This window comes from Chamaea fasciata, unplaced genomic scaffold (genome assembly GCF_029207755.1).
Source record: "Chamaea fasciata isolate MVZ Bird 193981 ecotype frontalis unplaced genomic scaffold, bChaFas1.0.hap1 SCAF_6, whole genome shotgun sequence".
Classification (NCBI taxonomy): Eukaryota; Metazoa; Chordata; class Aves; order Passeriformes; family Sylviidae; genus Chamaea; species Chamaea fasciata.
This window is the reverse complement of record NW_027094091.1, coordinates 38,519,265-38,540,418: the sequence shown is the minus strand read 5'-3', so window position 1 is coordinate 38,540,418 and position 21,154 is coordinate 38,519,265. Positions and strand designations below refer to the sequence as shown.

Below are 21,154 nucleotides of genomic sequence, written 5' to 3'. Positions count from 1 at the left end.
AATAGTATACAATTTAAAATGCTATTTTTTCAGTGAATAATTTTAATAGAAGCTGCATAGCTGAATAACCCAACCCAAACTGAATCCAATAAAGAAAGCAAATCTCTGAAAGTTATACAGTACTTTTCTTCTAATAAGTTTTCCATCAAATACTGAAACTGAAAGTTCAGACAGACATAAAGCTTTTGGCTTTATGTAAAGAATCAAGTGATTGTTATAGTGTATAGCAATGAAATGCCTGATACTGTGTTGGTTTTTAAGGTATGTTTTATTTCCTATTTCAGATGAAAGATATTAATCTTGATGCCTGCTTATGGTAAAAAAGCAGTGAATTATTCAATCCTTAAAAATAGCTGCATTGTTTCATGGTTCATTTGTCTTGCCTTAAATGCAATACAATGAAAATGCAAAAAACAATTACTGAATCAGCATTTTCCAGAGACTCACACTTCATGATAAAGGACTTGATAATATTGTGCATGTTTTGTTTGGAGTTCTAGTTATTTCTGGAAACAGTTGCTGGTCCAAGTCTTTTTCTGGGCCCATGAACATGAAGTTGAGCTCAGGATTGCTGGAAAATACAGGTGATCCTCACAGCAGGGAAGCAGCTGAGTCTCCCGGGGTGTTTTGGCTAGTCAGGATATTCAGGAAGGGGCTTACTGACCAAGAAACAGTTTTGAGACTGGTGAAGCCAAAGAGTGAGATTTAATAACCTGCCTCTCAGGAGCAGGGTAAGTGCCAGGTCTCTAAAATGTAGCAACTGCAATATTGGTTTGTTTATAACTTTTCCATAGGATTTTTGTAGAAAGAAAATGTAATTGTTGATAGGAATCTGTTACATTTTAAAACCGAATTATATTGTTATGTGATGGAATAGTCAGGGGAAAGAAAACAACTAAGTTGAAGTCCTTCCTCTGCCAATCTGATTTTGAATTTTGAGTGTCTTGGTCTTTGAGAATAAAACTTGAACTTCAAGGCTGGATTTATTACAGTGGTTTTCAAACGGCCTAATTGCATGATAAAATGTGTTTTCTTCTAGCTCCTAAAATTTCAACACAGGTCTGCCTCTATAGTTTTATATAGAAATTGTAGTTAACATTTATATGTAGTTTTCTAGGAGCAGAAGAATTAGAAAGGAAAATGATGGAGAAAGATACTCGTATGCCAAAACAGAGAACAAAAAATAAGTGGGTAGAGTGGGACTGCAGTGGATAGGAAAGGAGTCTCAGGCTGGTGGGAGAAATCTGTTTAGAGGAAGAGAAGGTGGATAGATGAAATTCAGCAAATTTACAATTTGCCTGGGTCAGTGACTGTGTGTAGAAAAGAGCAGATGAAGGCTGAAGCCTGTCTCTTTTTTTGTGCTGTTCTCACTGTTCCTCAGGCTTAACTTGCTGCCATCCCTATTAGATTTGAAATGTTCATCTTCAAAAGTCAGCCTTTGTGCACTGCATAAGGAGAATTAGGGTTTTTAGATTAAGACAGTTTCCCTATAACTATAAAGAGGAATCAAGTCAATAGTAAAACCCTGAGATGTAGTAAACTGATTTAAGATTTTGATTTAACAAGAACATGATCAGCATTAGATATTTTTAGGCAGCTTTATATGCCATATATGTATAGTTGTAGACTTGTGTCTAAATGTTAAAGAACTTAAAGAAGAAGGGTAAACTCAAATTAGCCATAAATGATAGTATGCATTTGCTGGTGCTATGTAAAAAGGAATGAGACTTGGTTCCCTAAGTGTCCTGGAGGATCTGGGTTTCATCACTTGCAGATTTCACACTAATCCTTGATGGGACTTGACCATGTGTGTAGGCCAGCCCAGAGAGGTCTCATACACTGGCTGTGTAATTAAACACTGCTGCAGAGTACACTGGTGGGAATTGCTTTGTATGAGCACATAATCTACCTGCTGCCTACAGCCATGGCTAATCTTTACAAGGAGAAGCAAAAATAGTTTCCCTCTCCTAACCACAGAAAGTCTTATTAGATGTCTAACCTTCTCAAGCTGTAAAACAGAGGAGAGTGGCTTTTGTGGCTAGAGTATGTGTGTGGGGAAAGCTGAAATGGCATTTCTGCAAGTGGTTTAGCCTAGTAAAATTGATATAAGGCATGGCATTTGAAAGGGGGAAAAACATCAGGGAAAACCTTGGCAAATGTTAATGATTAACAAAGGAATAAAAATGTATAAATGCTTTATAAAGCAGAGTCATATAAGATTGAAGTTGTAATTGATATATTCTGACTTGAAATATACCAAAGTAAGTATGAAATGAAATTTAAATAAGTGGCCCTTACCATTCATTTTGCTTCCACATTTCTCTCCCAAAGTGGATTCCATTACTAGTGGACCATTATACAGTAAAAAAAAAAATTAGAAAAAAAATTTTGTTTTATAAGTGTAGTCATGAATACTGCAGTTGCTGCAGTCCAAATACAAAGAAAACCTTTACATTCTCTAGTGATAGAATTTTCCCTGTTTCCCATTGCCGAGAAATGTGCTTTTCAACAAGAACTTCCAAATATTGCCCCTCTGCTCAGCTTTGGAAGCCAGCCTAGACCTCAGATCCCATAGAAAATTAGTTCAACTATTGATTGGTATAAGCTGTTCCTGTTATAGTTCCCCTGAGTAATCGATAATTTAAAATTAAAAGATAAATATGGCAAAACACATAAAGCCCAAGTGCATTTTATAGGTTGTAATTGTGTTAATTCTTAGTAGAAGCTATTTACTTACAAGTTTTCTTATGCTTCTGTTAAATTTAGAGATATTTCTGAAAATAATTTTAGTCTGATAGAAAGCTCCCAGTAATTTAATTAGGCACAAGGTAAATTTTCACATTAAATAGCTTTATTCTGTAATTCCTGGGGCAAAGAAAGTTCCATGACTCCTTTTGCAACTCAAAAGCCATTGTTTAAGGTCTATACACATCTTCTGTATATGGAGCATGGAATGTTCCAGTGTAGTCTTAATGAAACCATGCATGAGAGGAAGTATATGAGAGGTCTCTAAAAGGGGAAAGAGTACTTGCATTCTTGTAGATGTCTCTTTAGGCGCTACTGTCCTCTACTCAAGTTTCACTGTTGGCTTTTTCTGAAGTGCTTTACTTTACTTACGGGCTGTAAACTACAGCACAGTTCACCAGCTCTGGGAGAGCCTAGTACAGGACACTGCAAATTCAATGACTTTGCATTCATTTTTGTGTTAAAAATAAATTGTGGGTAATAACAGATATAGCCTTTTCACTGAAAAGGCTTTGTGCAGAAATGTCATTTGCTGTGGCTACCTGCAATTTTTTGAAGATAAAACCACATTTTTTAAATGAAGAGAAGAAAATATTTTTTTCCTGTTTCATTACTAAAGGACACAGTGATGGTGGCTTTAGACAATGCACTTCTTGAGGGCCATGCCAGTCTTTCCTTTCTCTCCTCATCATGATGACAATTTGAGTGTCAAAGAGCATATTTAATGCCTTGAATGTAATTTACACCTGCTGTAACAGCATAGTTGTCTGATCACATCTTAGATGCATTTTAACAAAACAGCCTTTACAGTTGTTGTCTCTTTGTCATAAGCAATCTTTTCCTTTGTCCTCTTTTATTTAAGGATTTTTCAGAACATTTGTAATTAATTGATATTTTTGATGACACAGTTGTTCACCTGCTGCCAATGGTAGCCCTGTAATCTGAAAGCACTGATACCATTATTAGTCATGAGATAATATCAAATTCATATCTTGTATCACACCTGCAAAATCAGCAGATGAAAAAATTTGATTAAAGTTAAAAAAGATGACTTACTAAGGTGTAACACCCTACCTAAATCAGTTTTAATGGTGGACAGTGGCAGTAACTTCCAATGATATACTTTAGTGTGAAGATGATTTATTAGCCAGCATCCGGCAGCATGATTGACAGGTGAGAGAAGGATGCTAAAAGCTTCAATAATAAAGAATAAAAAAACTTTTGGTATTTTAAGACTTTACATTTGCTTTGCTTTGATTAGTCATATCTCTACAAATCACTCTGCCTAAGAGACTGTCAAATATAGGATTTAATTTTCTATACCAACATAAACGAGTGAGTTTAGGTCAGATCAGTTTTTCATGTGGGTAAAAGACTAAATCAAATGAAACCACTGAGAAAATTTCAGTGTGATGCAAGTCATGTTGTGCTAGCATTTGTCTTAGTTCTTAAAGGATGTCTAACTTTTTTTTTTTTTAATTACCAAAAGAGTCCTATGTATAACATTGCAGTTGATTGACAGCAGTGGTATTTTTATGACTGCCATAATTTTGATTATGTCAGCAGAAAACACACAAGTGAAATAGTTCATGGAATAAAAACATCCTGCATAAAATGGAATGAATGTCAGATTGGCTTAAAATCATTACTTTGAATAAATTGTAAACTAACTAGCTTATTTTTCATTCTGCATCTGCGGTGAGTTAAATGTATTCTGAGTAGATATTGGAAAGATGCATTTTTCTCCGTTAGCACATTAAATTTTATAATTTTTACTGTAATTTGTTTCTTTCAGCCTGTGGAGAAACACTGCAGGAATCTACAGGCAACTTTTCATCTCCTGGATTTCCAAACGGTTATCCTTCCTACACACACTGCATATGGAGAATCTCTGTGACCCCGGGGGAAAAGGTATTTTAATGTTCTTTTAGCTAGACACAGATCCTATTTTTAAAGTCAAATGCTGTGATTATTTAGCTTTTTGTTAAGGTTTAAAAGATGCATATTAATTGAAAATAATGGTGTGTTATGAAAAATGGGATCACGGACTATGTATTATTGACTTTACTGTGATCTGTGGCATTAGAACCACATCATCAATTCAGTGGGCGTCCTTGTGAAATAAAGGACAATCTGCTGTATGTTTGCACCGTGAACTCTCTTTAAAACTGGCTCCCAGTTCAATTTATGGTTCCATATAAAAGTAGAGGAGGTGATTCAGGCTCCTGAATGGTCCATTATCCAGCATGGGCTCAGACAAGCTGACTGAGCTGTGTGGGGCTGGTAGCTCGGCTATCAGCTGAGGAAGTTCTTAGTGTGTTCAATAAGATGTTTCTAAAATGAAACATTAATTACATTAGTAAAGAAAGTGTCATTGTGGGTGTTCCCTGGAACTGGTTCTAGTGCATATAGTTTTACTTTCTGATCAGTTTTATGGGAAAAAATGGGCTTGGTGAGAGCAGTTTGGAGAGAGAAGTGTGCCATCCTAGTGAAAGCAAAACCTGTCCTTCCTGTGTACTCTTTCAAAATATGCTACCTAAATCTTATTTTAAATTATTGGCTCAAATATCAGGCTGCTTCAAAACAAATAAGGATAGAGGCATTGATAAAAAGCTTCAGCTGAGACAAAATATGCAGGAAAAAGGATGTAAGTGTCCTTACATGAAGCAGTGGCTGATATCAAGCAGTCAAATACTGAAGAATAGAATGCAAAATCCCATGACTGAAATATAGAATCAAACAGATTCAGTACTGGCAAGTTCAAATAGGAATACCCATCATTTGCCCCCAGATATTTCAGTCATTTGTCTCAGAAGTCTCCCACTATGTATAAATTTGAGATGGTTTTCTCCTGATTGTATTACTTTGTTCCTTGTTTCTTTCAGGTCAGGGTCCTAGTATACCCCAAGAATATATACTCTTGATGTTCTAATAGATCCTGAGGGACTGTAAAGACATTTGTTACTGTGGGGAATGAAAGCAAAGTCATTTAGAGAGTGTTTGCCCTCCTTTGGGCAAGAGCCAGAGACAGAAGGAAAACTAAACACGCTCTGCTGGGAGAGAAAGGGTGGCTCAGCAGGTTGTCAAGGAAAATAAATGAAGAGATGAATAAGAGAATGTTTGTGCAAAGGATGAAAATTACTCTAGATAGTAAGTTTATGTCCCCATTATTTGCGTTGTGTTATAGATATCACTGTGATAAGAACAAAAATGCCTTAGGTTTTTTTTCCACCACTCCATTAAAAAATATTTTTAAAAAGTGTGTTCATCTAAAATTATTTGCTCTTGAAAAAAATATGAATGTGTGAGTTAATGTTGATGTTCAAGTATTTATAGCATTTTCCAACTTTGTGTAAGCCTATCTATAGACACCAGTGTAATATGAATATATTTGTAATATAATAAAAAAGTCTTGAGTTTGTAACCACCACTGAAGCTGTATTGTACTGGACAAAATCTAAATGAGGGAATGCCCCCGTGGTGGAGTCAGCAACATGAGAGGACTGGCTCCTTTCCCAATATACCCGTTTCCCCAAATGGGGAAAAGAATAAGCAGAATTTTCTAGCTGACATTTTACATGACAAGTCATGTCCATAGGGCATTGTTATTACCTCCAATTCTCTAGTCTCCATATAGTTCAGCAAGAATAAAGTAAATGATATTTGTGCTGGTGTCAAAAAGTCTGTTTTGTCCATACTATTCCCATAGGATGCCAGCTGTCTTGAGATAAAGAATCCTATTTACATCCATGAGGTCTAAAACTTAGCTAATGCATAGATCATGATGCCTTGGACGAGCACTATACTTGATCCCAATTTTTCTCAGTAAATGATGGTAATGCATTTATATACTGAAGGAAAAATGAAAATATATTTAAATTTTTGTTCTTTGCTGCCTTGTCCTTGATAAATCTCAGGAATATTGTGTGGGGATTAGAGTATGTGTAAGTGCATCATGTCATGTTCTGAAAGGTCAGTGAGCACCTTAGTCACCTAAAAATAAACTGAAAAGGCTTTGCCTAGCTCTTTTCTATTTATTTATTGAGATTTAGCATTCTGCTGTAGGAGCATAGTTTGGACAGCTTCTATCCATGCTTCTTTCTGCAAGTAAGGACTCTTCTGATCTTTGATGCCCAGAAATTTAATGAAGGCTTGGACTGCAGTGGCATGGACTAGTTGTAGAGTTCCCTTTATTCACAAGGCATCGTAAATTGCCAAGCCAGCCTAAAATATGTGTGTTCCTACTAGTAAAACAAGGTAGTCCATTCCCCTTTTACTTTCGAGACTTAAGACTGCATGGTAAACTGTACCCGTACAAGCTGTATTCAGTGTATCTATACACAGAAAAGTCTCAGAGGGAGGATGGTGTTATAAATGCTGTATGCCCCCAGCCAGGGTGAATCCTACCTTCTGGTGTGCAGAAATTATATTGACATAGGGAGAGTTGCAACTGTGCCAGTGTTTTATTTGAATCTGCCTTTTTGAATGGGTTACACTACTTTTCAATTTTCTTTAATGCTTTACATGAAAGGTAAAATAGGCCAGAAAAATCCTTGATTGTTACAGGTAAAAAATGCCACCTGCAGAAACCTTGGTTTGTGTTCCTGGTATTTGTTGTATATTTTGTGCTTTCTTATCTCAGGCAGTAGGAGGTATGATTTATTCTCTTGGAAGCTGCAGTAGTACAATTGAATCTGCTGTGTAATCAATAATTCTTTAATTGTGCTGACAAATACCAATTGATTGTTTTTCCTGGGAAGCCTCTCAGCCATTCTGTCCCCTTGAACAAGCTCTGCCTTGTCTGTAGCTTTATTTAATACTTTGCAGAATAGCATATCGGAATCTTAAATATATTTAAACTTGTTTGGTTCATGACCAGAAATCATGCTGCGGCAGACTGGGGGTTCTGCCTATGTACAGCTAATGAATTCTGGTCAGTATTAGGAAATTGCTGTATCATCAAATACCTTGGCATGTCAGAGTGAGAAAAGGCTGTGAAGGTTATTTAATGTAGTTTCAAAAGCAGGGGCCATTGAAGAAGCTCATTAAATTTTAACCGTTTCCATTTAGATAGCAGCACTTTGAGACATTGACATTATCACAGCTAAGTGAAACCAACTATTTCCCAACTCTATCCTGGCAACTCATGTTTGGAAAAAAGAGAATTTCCAAACAAAGAACAGAGAAGAAATGCAATGTTTCAGCTGTGTCATGGAAAAAGGAAAACTTGTGGCTAGACTGGTGAGAGACCTCCAGGCTCTAAGGAGCTGAAGAAATAAAGGAGGTATAGGTTGTGGCTTCTGTAGCTTGCTTCCAGCAGGGCCAGCTGGGTTAGTTTAAGCAGCTGTCTGCATCTCATCAGGGCAAAGAAAAAACTGCACAGATCGGGGGGTAAAGTTGGCATGGCTGGAAAAGGACAAGACTGATGAGGGCAGCAGGCTTTTTAAGCAGTATGGCTAAATAAAAGCAGAGATAACTACTTCTTTTTTGAGAAAAAAAGAAGGTGGGAGTTTAGAGGAAGTTTGAATTGCAAAGTGGATGATTTGGGGAGAACAAAAGTTTTGTAGTTGGTGGGGTCTCTTTACTTGAAGGAAGAGTTAAAGGAGGAAAGTTCTGCCAAGGACAGAGAATTGCTGTGTGAGTGAGAGAATGATTTCTCTGCCATTTACTGAAGTAGATTCAAATAGAATTTGGAAATGTATTTAAAAAACTGAGCAGAATAAAGCATATGAATGTTTTTATTTTTAGCCAACTTTTCATGCTTCTCATGGTAAATAGGTGGGTTTGGGAAATCTGGTAATATTTGTGCATCTATTTCTTCAGTGCATCTTCCTGAAGGACTGCCCAAGTAGTAAAGGCAAGATGTCCCATGGGTTAAATATCCATGAAAGGGTACATGAAACCGAGAAGACATTTGAGATGAAACGAAACCATCTTATCTCTTTGTCTTGGTTCATTTTTCCAGTTATGGTGTTATTTTTTTTTCCTTGCATCTAGACTAAGGGTAAATTCTTCTCCTTTCAACTGACACTCACAGCTGCTCCATAGGCTGCCATAGAGATGTCTTTTTGCAGTGTGAGGTATCTGCTACCATGCAGAAATTCATGGGGTTTTTTTATAATGGCAGGTTTCAATTTAAAGTTTCTAGGATGAAAACTAAGATAACACCAATTCTATGCTCAAATGTGAATAGGGAAGAATTTCAGTTAGTTTGAAACATTTATTTATGTACTCTGAGGACCTGATTCTCAAGAAGATGAATTGTTTTTCCAAGTACACCTCAATCCAATAAAAGGTATTAATTGGAAATGATTTCATAATACAAAATACGAATAACTTTTAATCTGCTTATTTGGATTTGTCCCTCTAATTGCAGGACATGATGCTATCCAGTCAGTCAGGGTTTAAACTGTAGCTATTGTGTCAACCTATGATCAGGAAAAATCCTATTCCTGTATTAAAAGTGTAGGTTTGTGGCAGTTTAGGATTAATATTTCTAAAACAGGGATAATGTAATTTAATATAAGGGTAGTCCCTGTAGTAAGTATTGAAAATATGCCTGTTTACAGATACTCTCAGTAACATTTTGAGTCCATGTTCAAAAGTTCCAGAAATGTGCAGAACTCAGATTTCTGTGTAAAAAGCTTTATTATAGTTTCATTAAGAATCAATAAGGGACTGTATACCAATTCTTGTTAGTGAACTTGCTTTCAGAATTACCTTCCAACATTGTCAACATTTATGTGTCTAAAGTAAAATACCTTATCAAAACAGTAGTAGGAGAAGCACAAACCAAAATAAAGCAATGATTTTTAATTTTTTTTATTTGCAACTGATTATAGTCAGTGCTGATTATAGTCAAAATGTAATGGAAGAGGAATTGGCAGTACAATTTTCAAATAACATAGTAAAAATTATATTACTGTAATATTTTACCATATTAACATTCTCAAATTTTTAGTTCTCAGTGAAAAACTCCCTGTGAGCAATTAAATGTGAGTAGTTTGTCTTGAATCTGCTCAAATATATAAGGTTAAATAAAAGAAATTTTCAAGTTCCCAAGAAACTTTTACTTAGTCAAAGAAATAATTGAGGAGAGGGTAATTAAACGTCTAAATAGTTGGAATGCCATTACAGGTGACCACTCTGGTTTCAGTTCTTCAGAATGTTGTTGAGATTGTTTTTCTCTTATTTATCACACATGATTTATTTAGGCCTTCTCATCTGATTGCAGATCGTTTTAAACTTTACCACCATGGACCTTTACAAGAGCAGTCTCTGTTGGTACGACTATATTGAAGTAAGAGATGGCTACTGGAGAAAATCCCCTCTGCTTGGTATGCAACTATTAAATGCTGCACCATCCACTGCACCACACTCACTGGGCTCAGTGGACCTGCTCTTTAACCCACTACAAACTTCTTGGGTTTTAGGCATCTAGAATGTATCTAAACTTGGGGAAGGGAAAATAAACCCCTCTAAGTGGCCTCAACTTCAAGCCTCAAGCCTTCCTTTCAATTATGCAGCGGCAAGTGTGGAAAGATGCCAACTACAAAATGTGCAAGATTTTGCTTTGCTTGTGGGTGTTGAATTATGAAGCTGCTATAGTTTTTTTCAAAGAAATGGGGAAGTAGTTTACAGACAAATCTGTAGGGCATGTGATGGGAAATTCATGGGTCACGTGATGAGAACATGCAACTGCTGTAGAGTGGTTCTTACAAGCTCTGTGCCTTTAAGATTATGAGTAGATTGCTTCTATTTGTTCCTTGTGTGTCCTTCCCTGCTCTTGCAGAGTGGATTGCTTCTATTTGTTCCTTGTGTGTCCTTCCCTGCTCTTGCAGAGAAGAGACATGCAAAGCAATAATGAATTGAGTTTGAATAGCAACTGAAATGTAAGGGCTGCAGTCATCCTATTTTAATTCAGAAAGTTGGTGGGGAGATTTCACCTCCCATAAAGCTTGTGCCCAGATACAGGGGACAGCTCTCTAACAGGAATGTCTGGTTTTTTTTGCCTTGAACAGAAAATAAAGAAGAAACTGTTAAGACCAGACAGTAATTATTCTCTTCTCCTCTTCCCTATCAGCTAGAAAAACAGAAATTTTACCTACCTAGGCAGAATTTAAGAGGATAATGTAGAACAGGTCATTTAGAAGTTACCTTTTAAATCTCTTTGGCCCTTAGGCACTTTGAGCTGTATTACTGTGGTGTACATTGTGTTCCTTTAAGATTAGTACTCACTTTCGCCTTCCAAAATGGATGCATTTGTATGTATAGCAACAATGTCTAACAATTTTTTTCATTAATTCCCCTAAGGTTTTGTACTTAGACTTGTTGTGAGCCTGCCTGCAATAAAACGTTCTGAAAGCTTAATAATAAAATCTTTGTGTGTTAGGTCCTGATCTGCAGAAACACACGTGCTTAACCACAAGTGTATGAATAGTTCCACCGAGTTGGTTCTGCTACTTCTGCTTATAATGTTAAACGCTTGCATAAATGTTTGCAGCATTTGGCTTCAGAGGTGGCAGAATATGCAGTTACTGATTGCATGTTTTTAGGCAGGTTTTGTGGTGACAAACTGCCAGAAGTCCTCGCATCCACTGACAGCAGGATGTGGATTGAGTTCCGCAGCAGCAGCAACTGGGTTGGGAAAGGTTTTGCCGCAATTTATGAAGGTAAGCCTCTTAAAGCATTAAAAATGAATTGATTATGGAAGAAAAATATTAACCAGATACCTCTGGATAGTAATCATCCCCCACCAAAGCTAACATATGAAATTAGGATTTTATCACAAGAGAAAATAGGTGCTAAATTACTAGACAGGGCATTTTGAATCTCCGCCTGTGATCAGGTTTCAGCTGAGCTCTTTTTCAGGGAAATCAACGATAACAATCATAAACATTTCTTACTGGTTTAATTAACTAAATATACATGTTCTTGTGCTTAGTGTTTGTAAAGATTTCTGTGTGCACTTTCTGTATATCCTTCAGAAAAATCTGTCTTTATTTTCCATATACTCTGGGAATATCTAACAAAGGCACCCATGAATATTGGGTATGTTAGCAAGTCAAGATTCACCTGTTTAAAATAGAACCTGTACTTTTTGTGAAAATATTTTTTTATTTATACTAGCTGCTTCTTCAAACTGAGTGAAAGCTTGAAGTGATAAACTGCAGGTTAAAATGCATAGATCATTATAAAATATGAGATATTGCTTTCATTTGTCTCTTTCTAAAGGTTAGTAAATATTAATGAAGAATGTTTAAGTATATTTCAAGGGTGAACAAAAAATTAATTATTTTGACCTTTTAAATTTATTCTGTAAAATGTACACATTCAGATTATCCATGATTACAAATTTGCCCTCAACTCTGTAGACATGTTTAGAGCTATTAGAAATGCTAGATGATATTTGCTAACTGAACTACATATAATGGTTTAAGTTGATTGTGTTTTCAGTAATTTATCCTTGGTAGATTTAAGTATTTTCCAGAACAGTTTTATTACTAGTTTTGAAAATGGGAGCATATAAAATCAGTTTGAGCATGGGGAAATTACAGAAAACATCATTATTGACAGTAAAATGTTATGCTTTTATCAGCTATTTGTGGAGGTGAAATTCACAAAAATGAAGGCCAGATCCAGTCTCCCAATTATCCTGATGACTACAGACCAATGAAGGAATGTGTGTGGAAAATAACAGTGTCAGAAAACTACAATGTAGGATTAACCTTTCAAGCATTTGAGGTAAAGCCTTTTAACTAATCTCAGACAAGCATCTAGTGGCTAAGTGACAATGAAATTTAAGGGAATATTTATTAAACCTGTGAATGAATTTAAAAATTCTCTATGAAGAATTGTCTCCAGAATCCATGAAAGTTTCTCTTCCCCAGAAATTTTCAAAATTTTTGTTCTCTCTAATATTTGAATTAGAGTGTTTATATTATTGAAGATAGTCACATTTTACCAAGTACATCATCCAGCTCAGTGAGGCTACTTCAATATTCTGTTAAATACCCAGGATGTTTTATCTTTGCTAAATCTTATTGTCAAAAAACAATGTGTGGCTGGAGAAAAAAAAACACTGTGGGGTTTTTTTTGGCTTCTGCTTTGAAAAGGAAAAAACTAATATTCAGATCACAAACCTATATTAGGGAGGAAAGAAAAAAAAGATGTGGTGAGTCATTATACTTGTATGTCTTTAGTGTACATCGCACTGTGTATAACACTGCTAAACAGTGGTAAACTATTACATTAGAAAAAAAGTAGTGTTCCATATGTCTGTTTTATTCCTACACAATATACCAGCTTAAACTTTGTAGATAAATTCAGTCGCATACTTTGAGTTAATTTGTTTTATTTGAATATGCTTCAGCAGTAAGGGCAAAAAGAACACTTTTTAAAAATCTGAACTTTTTGGCTTTATGTTGTACATAGATCTAAATACAGGTGTAGTAAACATAGCTGTAATTTCCAACCTGACACTTTAGTCTTGCAGACAGACTTCAGGGTTCTGGCACTTTTTTGCTATGACTGGTGGAAAGATTTGTGTATGAGACAATAAGGGATTTTATCAGCAATTAGGAAAGTATAGAAGTTTTAATAATTTTACAAATTCTACTTAGTTTTCAATTTATTTATTTATTTATTTTATTTTATTTTATTTTATTTTTTTTTTTAAATCCTGAATTAATGTCTGTACTAGTGCAGACAAGATCATCTTTCCCTGATCTTCTGAGTCTGCATGACCCGGCTTAAGATTACTTATCGTAGTATGTTAGTCTCTTTATTTAAGCCCTGTTAAAAATGAACATTTTGAGTACTTTTTATATGATTTACTGACTAGATTTGGAGCTTTTCTAGTCTGCCATTGGTGCTTAGCATTTTTTTAATGTGATGACAAGGGAAATGGCCATATTCTTCTGCAAAAGAGACTTGCTGCAGTATGTGGTCTGGATGTGGTTGATCAGCAATGGTCTGTGCACGCGATGCATTATCACTTGGACTGACATCAGTTCAATATCACTGCTGGGAGAATCAAACTTACATCTCTCCCTGTCTTTCAGGACATTTTCCTAATCACCAAGTTAGGGACTATTTACAAGTGTGAAGATGGCATGCCTATGCCTCACCAGGCAGGAAATAACTAGAAGCAAAGGGCAAGAGAACAATAGAGCATTTTAGTAGAGAAGTGATTAAGGCCTTAGGAAGAAATGTCCAGTTTCTCCTCCAGACTGTGTAGTATTATGGCACTCTCTAGAGGTGAAACATGTGGACTAACACCTCATAAAAAGAAAGGAAATTGAGCAGAAATATAGTTGGGGACTGTCTCAAGTTGGGGCTTATACAGTTTTGAAAAGAAAAAAAAAATCCAACAGTAGGGACTTGAAATACTTTTCCAGGGAGAGTCTGAGCTGTAATTCCAGAGTGGCAAGATGCCCTTGAGCACCAAATGAGGCGCCCCAGACAGGCACAAGACTGTTATATCTGTCTTTGTGGCATCTCTTACTGACTCATTCACTGGGCTCCCTGCTGAGGATGGGAGTTGCTTTGGGAGCTGCTCTGGAGTTGCCTGGACATTCACTCCTGGTTTCGATTTCCATTTCTGCTCCCAGCTTTTGAAGGTAGGTGTTCTGTCTTTTGATACTGAGTCCCTTTCTGGACTGAATCCTTGGTGCACTGCCCAGTAAAACAAAAAGTTGTTCAAAAATCACAGTTCTTGGTGCCAGCCCAGATAGAAAAAAGTAAATGTCAGGCCAGAGAGTTATTGCAGCGTGTTTGTCAGAAAATTACTTCTCTGTCTTCTGAAAGGTACAGTTAAGTAAGAGGAATTCTCATTATCCCTATGTAATACTAGAAAAAAATAACTGTACAAATAACCTTCATTCTGAAACGAAAGCACTAGGGAAACTGAGAATTTCAAACTGTATCAATGAATCATCTTGTTTTGCCTGCTGTGGACAACACATTTTCCACTGAGTGCAGGATTACACTTTCTTATTTAGCTGATATAATCTCCAGTGTCTGTGTGAGAGTAGAGATGTTGGGAATGGTAACTCCATCTTTTTCATTGTTACAGTCACCTTTATGATATCATTCTTTGAAAATTAGCAGGGGGTTTTTGTTAGTTTGTTTGGGGTTTTTTGCTTAAGAACGTTTTTGGCAGACAGTCTTAGCAGCTAACACAATCCAGAGAGTTTGTAGAGCAGATTCATATTAATCTTCCTCATTTGACTGACCTTGTTAAACTCTGTGCAGATAGCAACCATTTAAATTATTTTTACATAAATCAGGGAATAAAATTTATCTGATCTTCTGATTTCACTAGCTGTATAATGCCACCTTTTATGACTGGAGTTCACAACCTGAGGCAGATATGTTTACCTGTATTGCAATATGACTTTATGAACAAAAAAAAATTAACAATGACAAAGAATAATGTAAAGATTTTTACTGCAGTAGAATTGCTCCCAGATTTGCTCTTGGTTATGTTGTTGTTTTTCTAAACCCGAAACTACCTATGATGCAGTTTTTTTGAGAAGGGATGGAGAGAATGTCTCTGGCATGCCATTTCTCTGGGAGATTTCATAGTGTTTTCCTGCTCTTATGTGCCTGCTTTAGTAATTTTTCTGTCATTTTCTCAACTTAGTTCTCTGATGTTGAAATTTGAAGTTTCCTCCAAGGTCTTCAGGAGCCAAGGCTGTCTTTCAGTTTCCTGTAGAAAATGCATTTTTTCTGTTAGAAACCTGTAGGTTTTTTGGTGGTTTTTTTTTGGTTTTGTTTTGTTTTGTTTTGTTTTGCTAACATTCCATGTATTTCTTCTCGTCAACCTGTAATATCATGTGAATATCTTGTGAAATTTTTGTGCTCCAGTAAACAAGATTTTTGGGATCAGTCCTGTTACAACCAAACTCACCAGGGGTCCTTTCATTAACTGTGTCTTGGTTTGGGAAGACAGGTATCTGTCAGGTAAAAGCTGGAGTTTCCTCTGGAATGGAGAGTGTAAACCCCACCCCCCCTCCTTTTTTTTTTTCCAATTATAAATTTACAGTCAGAGGCTCTTAGGCAAAGATTTGGGAAATAGGAATAGCAGTTCTTTACTAGAAAGTATTACAAAGCAAACAAGAAAAAAACCAACTAAATAACTACAGCATTAATAACAAAAGAAAGCAGTACCAAGAACCTTGATGGTTTTGTTTCACAAAACCCAGGGCAGTTTGGTTTCGGTGTCCCTGCAGGATCCTCAGAGCACCAAGCTGAAACAGTGGAAAGTCCCGGGTCGGTAGCTGGGGTGGCAGGGTGGGGTCACACTGTAGCAAGAGGAGCGGCGCTGAAGAAGCCCAAGGCGAGGCAGGGCCGGTCCAGCTCCCGCGGGTTACAGAGAAAACTCCGGATTCAGGCCGAACCGGTGATAGTAGATTTCCCAGGACTAGATCCCTTTGGCCACAGTGAAAAACTCCTCCAGCCAGCAACAGCCCAGCTGTCCTCTCTCCCCAACACCGAAAAGATGAAAAAAAAAACCAGCCCGCAGCTGCCTCAAGCTCTGTCCTTTACCTGTGTTATCTCCTCCTTCCAAGTTTGTCCACCTCTTTGTTTCGGCTAAGTACCCTCAAGTATCCAACATTTGGTCTCCTTGGTAACTTATGGGGAAAAAATTCTTTAGAGAAAGAAGGAACAAACCTAACCCCCAACAAACTGGAAGAGATTTTCCTCAAGGAACAAATAGGAAGCAGGAAGAATAAGAAAGATAGACAGAAAATGTAGGAGGAAGCAGGAGGAATAAGAGACTGCTGCAAGCGTAATAGACCTTTGTATTGTAGTGTTCCTGGATGGTAGTACCACATAATCTTAAACCTTGAGGTACCAATAAAACACCCACATTTTATAATATTTTCTTTCATTGATTACCAAGTGCTAGTTATTTCTCAAGACCACAATATTATCTGCTAGGTTATATATAGGTGTAACACTTTAATCCCTTAGTATTGATAACGCTGGCATCACTTGCACTAGTACTAAACTAAATATGAATTAATATGGTAGAGTAGCCACCTTTCAAATGAGTTTTTTGAAACTCAATAGCAATTTGCAAGTTGGTTGATTCTTATAGTCTTAGGAAGTTTAGAAACTTACTTACCAAATTTTTTTTAGCTGTTCTCTTCTGCCCAAAATAAAGTGATCCTCAGAAAAGAAATTACTAATGCACCTCAATGGAAATTTGGCACGTGTAACTCGAGCTACACTGGGCTGGTAGATAATCATAATTTCCATATTGCCCATAAAAAAATGGAAACATGGAAAAAACTGATGTTAATTGAATGTCTTCAGTTCTGAAATGACCACAGATGTGTGGGGAAAATGCATAATTCCTTCATTGATGTTAGTGAGTTTTGAACCAGTTCACTTCTCGATTTTTACTGAGATAACAAGGCAGACTTTATTTCAAATTGGAATATGATGTCATGAATTTATTATTTAGATTAATGAAAATTTGGAATTGGTATTGTCAAAAACTTATCAGTGCTCATGTACTGCTTTAGTTGCATACAATTGCCACTAAAATCAGCAATAGGTGGTTGGATCATAGATCTTCCTGGCATTCCTCACTCATTCCCAAGTTCTGTCCCAAAGCAATTCCTGAGCAAACATCTAGGAAATTACAGTAAATGGCAATATGGTTTGTGACAGACGAGTGGGTGGGAGAAAATTATGCATGTAAATGCCTGAAGAATTGGAAAGTTGAAAAGAAGACAGAGAAATGTTGTGTGTAAGTGCCATATTTTGATGACACTGAAATGGCATTAAATCAAACAGTTCCTTCCCCCCCAATTTTCCCTCTTACATAAGAAATCTTAATGTGCTAAGTGAAAGTTCCTTAGGCTGTGGTGATTCCTGAGCTTTGTGTTGGTCATGATGCATAAGTAGAGCAGAGAAGCAGTGGATAGCTTCTACTTACTGTGAAGATTAGGTGAAGAAAAACTCTCTCTGGAGATCAAATGTAGATTTTTTCTGGGATTAGTTTAGACTTGTTTATCAAATTAACAGAATGTGGATGTGCAGAATTATATTTGAGGCTTTCTCCAACCCTTCTACCTGACTGTGATCCTGTCACCGTCCCCACAATGTCCATCCCTAAACTCGCCTCTCCCAATTCTGCCAGTTCGTTGAACAAGAGTGTTCTTATAGAAATTATTTTTGAATGCTTGGATCTAGTTAATTCTTTTATAAATGAGATTGAGTGATGTGAAGTATTCCAGCAGCAGAATGACCCAGCTCAAGAAGGTTTTTAATTCTGTTGAGAAAGACACACTCCCAACAAAGTCAAGCATCGTAAATTATCTAGCTTCTGGACAAGGTCATATTTGGGCTGCTACTGCTTTCCTCTCTTGTGCAATTCCCATTCTGATTGACTTGCAAATACTATTATGTAAAGAGCGCAAGGCTCGCTACTCAAGTAGACATGCACACATGCCCACTCACATATTAGTCTGTGTTTGAATGTCATCCAGCAGAAAGTTTAAATAGAAAGGGAAATTTTCAGTTCTTCTGGTTTCAGTAGGTTTCTCCATCAGTACAGTAAAGACTCATTGACCCAGAAAATCAAAAGAGGACACCTGAAATCAGGAATTGTGCAAGACAAACTAGACACATTGGCCACAGAAAAATGAGTTTCTTTTTGTCCTCTGTTCTGTTGACTACTTAAGAGCTGATCATTTTAGATGTGTGTTTGGATCTAATTTTTCGGATGCGTCAAATTCCTTATGCGCTGCAATTTTTTACCTTTATCCTGAAAAATCAGTGAACTGTGACAAGTGCAAAATTTTGCTCTGTATGGAGGATAAAGGGAGATTCTAAAAATCTTTTCATAATGATAAAAATTGAGTTTTTTAATATTGCTAAAACAGTGAATATTTCTGACCTGTTTAGTTGCTGAGCCATTAATCTTCTTTAGTTGAGTGTACATGAGAAAAGAGGACTTGAGGTGAGAATAAAGTTTGATAGAATACTAGGAAGCTTAGAGGTTAGCATGTCTTTTTTAGTTACCTTTTTTTTCCCCCCCAGTTAGGCTATTGTTTAGTAACTCTTTTTTTTTTTGTTTGTTTGTAGAAAACTTGTCATTAAAATCAGTTCAGTGATGTTTGTTCTTCTTCCTGCTGCTTGAACCCTAAACAGAGACCTTAACTTTAACTTCGAAAAATTTAAGTTCTGTTTATTGTCTGACAGATATTTGATATTTATGGTCAAGTTCTGGTAGGTCACTTTGAAAATGATGTTTTACAGATTGAAAGACATGACAACTGTGCATATGACTACTTGGAAATCCGGGATGGAACAAATGAGAACAGTCCTTTAATAGGTCACTTTTGTGGCTATGACAAGCCAGAAGACATCAGATCTACCTCTAATACCCTGTGGATGAAGTTTGTTTCTGATGGAACTGTTAACAAAGCAGGGTTTGCAGCTAACTTTTTTAAAGGTAAGTGTTAAAACATTTTGGAAGTTATGACCAGCTTATCACTTCTTCTTGGACTAGAAAAATTATGAAAGGATGTTAAAAATATTTCCCAATCTTTTTTTACTAATAGACTGTATTGTCTCTAGAATATTTTTTTCCGGGGCATACAATTTATTCAGAGCAAAACAATAGAGGTTTTTGCATCTCCTAGTAAAATTTGTCCAAAGAATGAAGGAACATATTCAGAACAACTTTCTACAGTCTTCAGGTTCAGTTAATCAACTTAGTTCTGAAACATATCTAATTTTGTAAAAAAGCAACATTTTTTTTACATTGCGTTATCAAATATAAAGTTAAATAGTATAATTGCAAATGGCTTTTTGTTCCCTGTTTAAGTTTTTCTTACTTTGTTTAAATCTTGTCAGTTTTTTCTAATCTATTTTCTAGATTGGTCTGCTTTATCAATTTATTCTCTGTAAGCAGGCAAAAAACCCCCAAAACCAGGTCAGAAATCATATTGAACAATAACCTCATAGTCTCCTTCAGTAATGGGTGTTTTTTGGCAAGAGGAGGGTGTCATACAACTGCAGCTATGCCTGAAGCATTTGATGCATGGAAAGTTTGTAATTTGCACATGGTGCTGCTGGTGACTCAGTTAAAGCCACTGCCAGTGGTGTGGCCATCGTGGCACCTGAAATAGAGGTCATACCATCAGGAAAACCTTTTTGCTCTTCCAAAAAAGAACCATGCCATTTCTAATCCTAACTGGTAGTTTTCATGGTAGACAATTATAATTTTGAAGGCTATGGGCATGAGAGTAGGAGCTCTGATTTTTTTTCCTGAGAAATTGCTTGTAAGGAAACAATATTCCAGCTTCCGAGGAATATTTCATTAATGAATCTCATGGGTGTATTTCAGAGCTAGTAGAGAGAACACACAATTCCTTTCCCTCCCCCAGCCCTGATTCATCTTGCTCCTTTTAATATCAGCAGAATAAAACCTAGGATTTGAGGATTCTGTTAATCTGTTTTTGAGTATGAATTCAGGATAATGTACAGATTGATTCAGAGGGAGATAAAGTGCCCTTCAAGTGACCCTACTGTGGATTTTCAATCTTTTCTTCAATACTTTGTACAATCTTTAGATTATGACTGCCTGAATTACTGTATGCTGCACACAAAGTGCTTATAATTTAGTTCTGCAGCTGTCAGTAGATATTGTTTAAAAAACAACAACAACAACAACAACAAAAAAAACCCCCAAACACCCACACCCCACAAAGGACAAATTTTTATTTTCTCCGTTGCAGGTCTCCTTAGAATTCGAAAATCCTCTAGTCAGCAACCACAGTGTTTTATGTAGTGCATCTTGTAACAGCATGCATACAGCTTTCTGGGTTAACATTAATGCAGCAGTTACAGCTGAGGAAGGTAACTCTTTAACACATTTTTGCATTCTTCCCTGTCTTGGCAGAGGAAGATGAATGTGCCAAACCTGACAATGGTGGCTGTGAGCAGCGCTGTGTAAATACCCTGGGCAGTTACCAGTGCGCCTGCGATCCTGGCTATGAACTTGGTCCTGACAAGAAGAGTTGTGAAGGTACAGTGTGTTGCTGTGTTACAGGCTCTTAATGCTCTCAGAGTGCCATTGCCTGAATAAAATGCTACGCATTTCTTAGGCTCTGTCTGAGCAGCATGAGATCCACAGAACCCAATCCAGAAAACCAGTGCTGTCTTTTTAGTAGTGATGCCAGAGCACCCCAATGTCTGTCATTTTGCAGATTTTGCTGTTAGTCAGTCAAGAATGGTGCAAAATAGGACTTCATACCACTTACTACACTATTCATACTCACTAAAGCAAAGTCTCTCAAAGAGACAATTACCAGCAGAGTAATGTGCCACTTCCTCAGAATCAGAGTGTTTAATCATCCCTCTGACCACCTCTGACTGGGATGTG

At 36.7% G+C, this 21,154-nt stretch overlaps 1 protein-coding gene across 1 annotated transcript in view; it reads left to right on the top strand.

Moving 5' to 3' along the window:
- TLL1 (tolloid like 1) overlaps positions 1-21,154 on the top strand; it is a 71,727-nt gene that overhangs the window by 22,606 nt on the left and 27,967 nt on the right. Inside the window, exons 8-13 of the mRNA XM_066186025.1 lie at positions 4,541-4,656; positions 9,980-10,082; positions 11,301-11,417; positions 12,344-12,489; positions 19,024-19,219; positions 20,672-20,797. Coding sequence (XP_066042122.1) covers positions 4,541-4,656; positions 9,980-10,082; positions 11,301-11,417; positions 12,344-12,489; positions 19,024-19,219; positions 20,672-20,797 — 804 coding nt within the window. The remainder of the gene's footprint in view (positions 1-4,540; positions 4,657-9,979; positions 10,083-11,300; positions 11,418-12,343; positions 12,490-19,023; positions 19,220-20,671; positions 20,798-21,154) is intronic.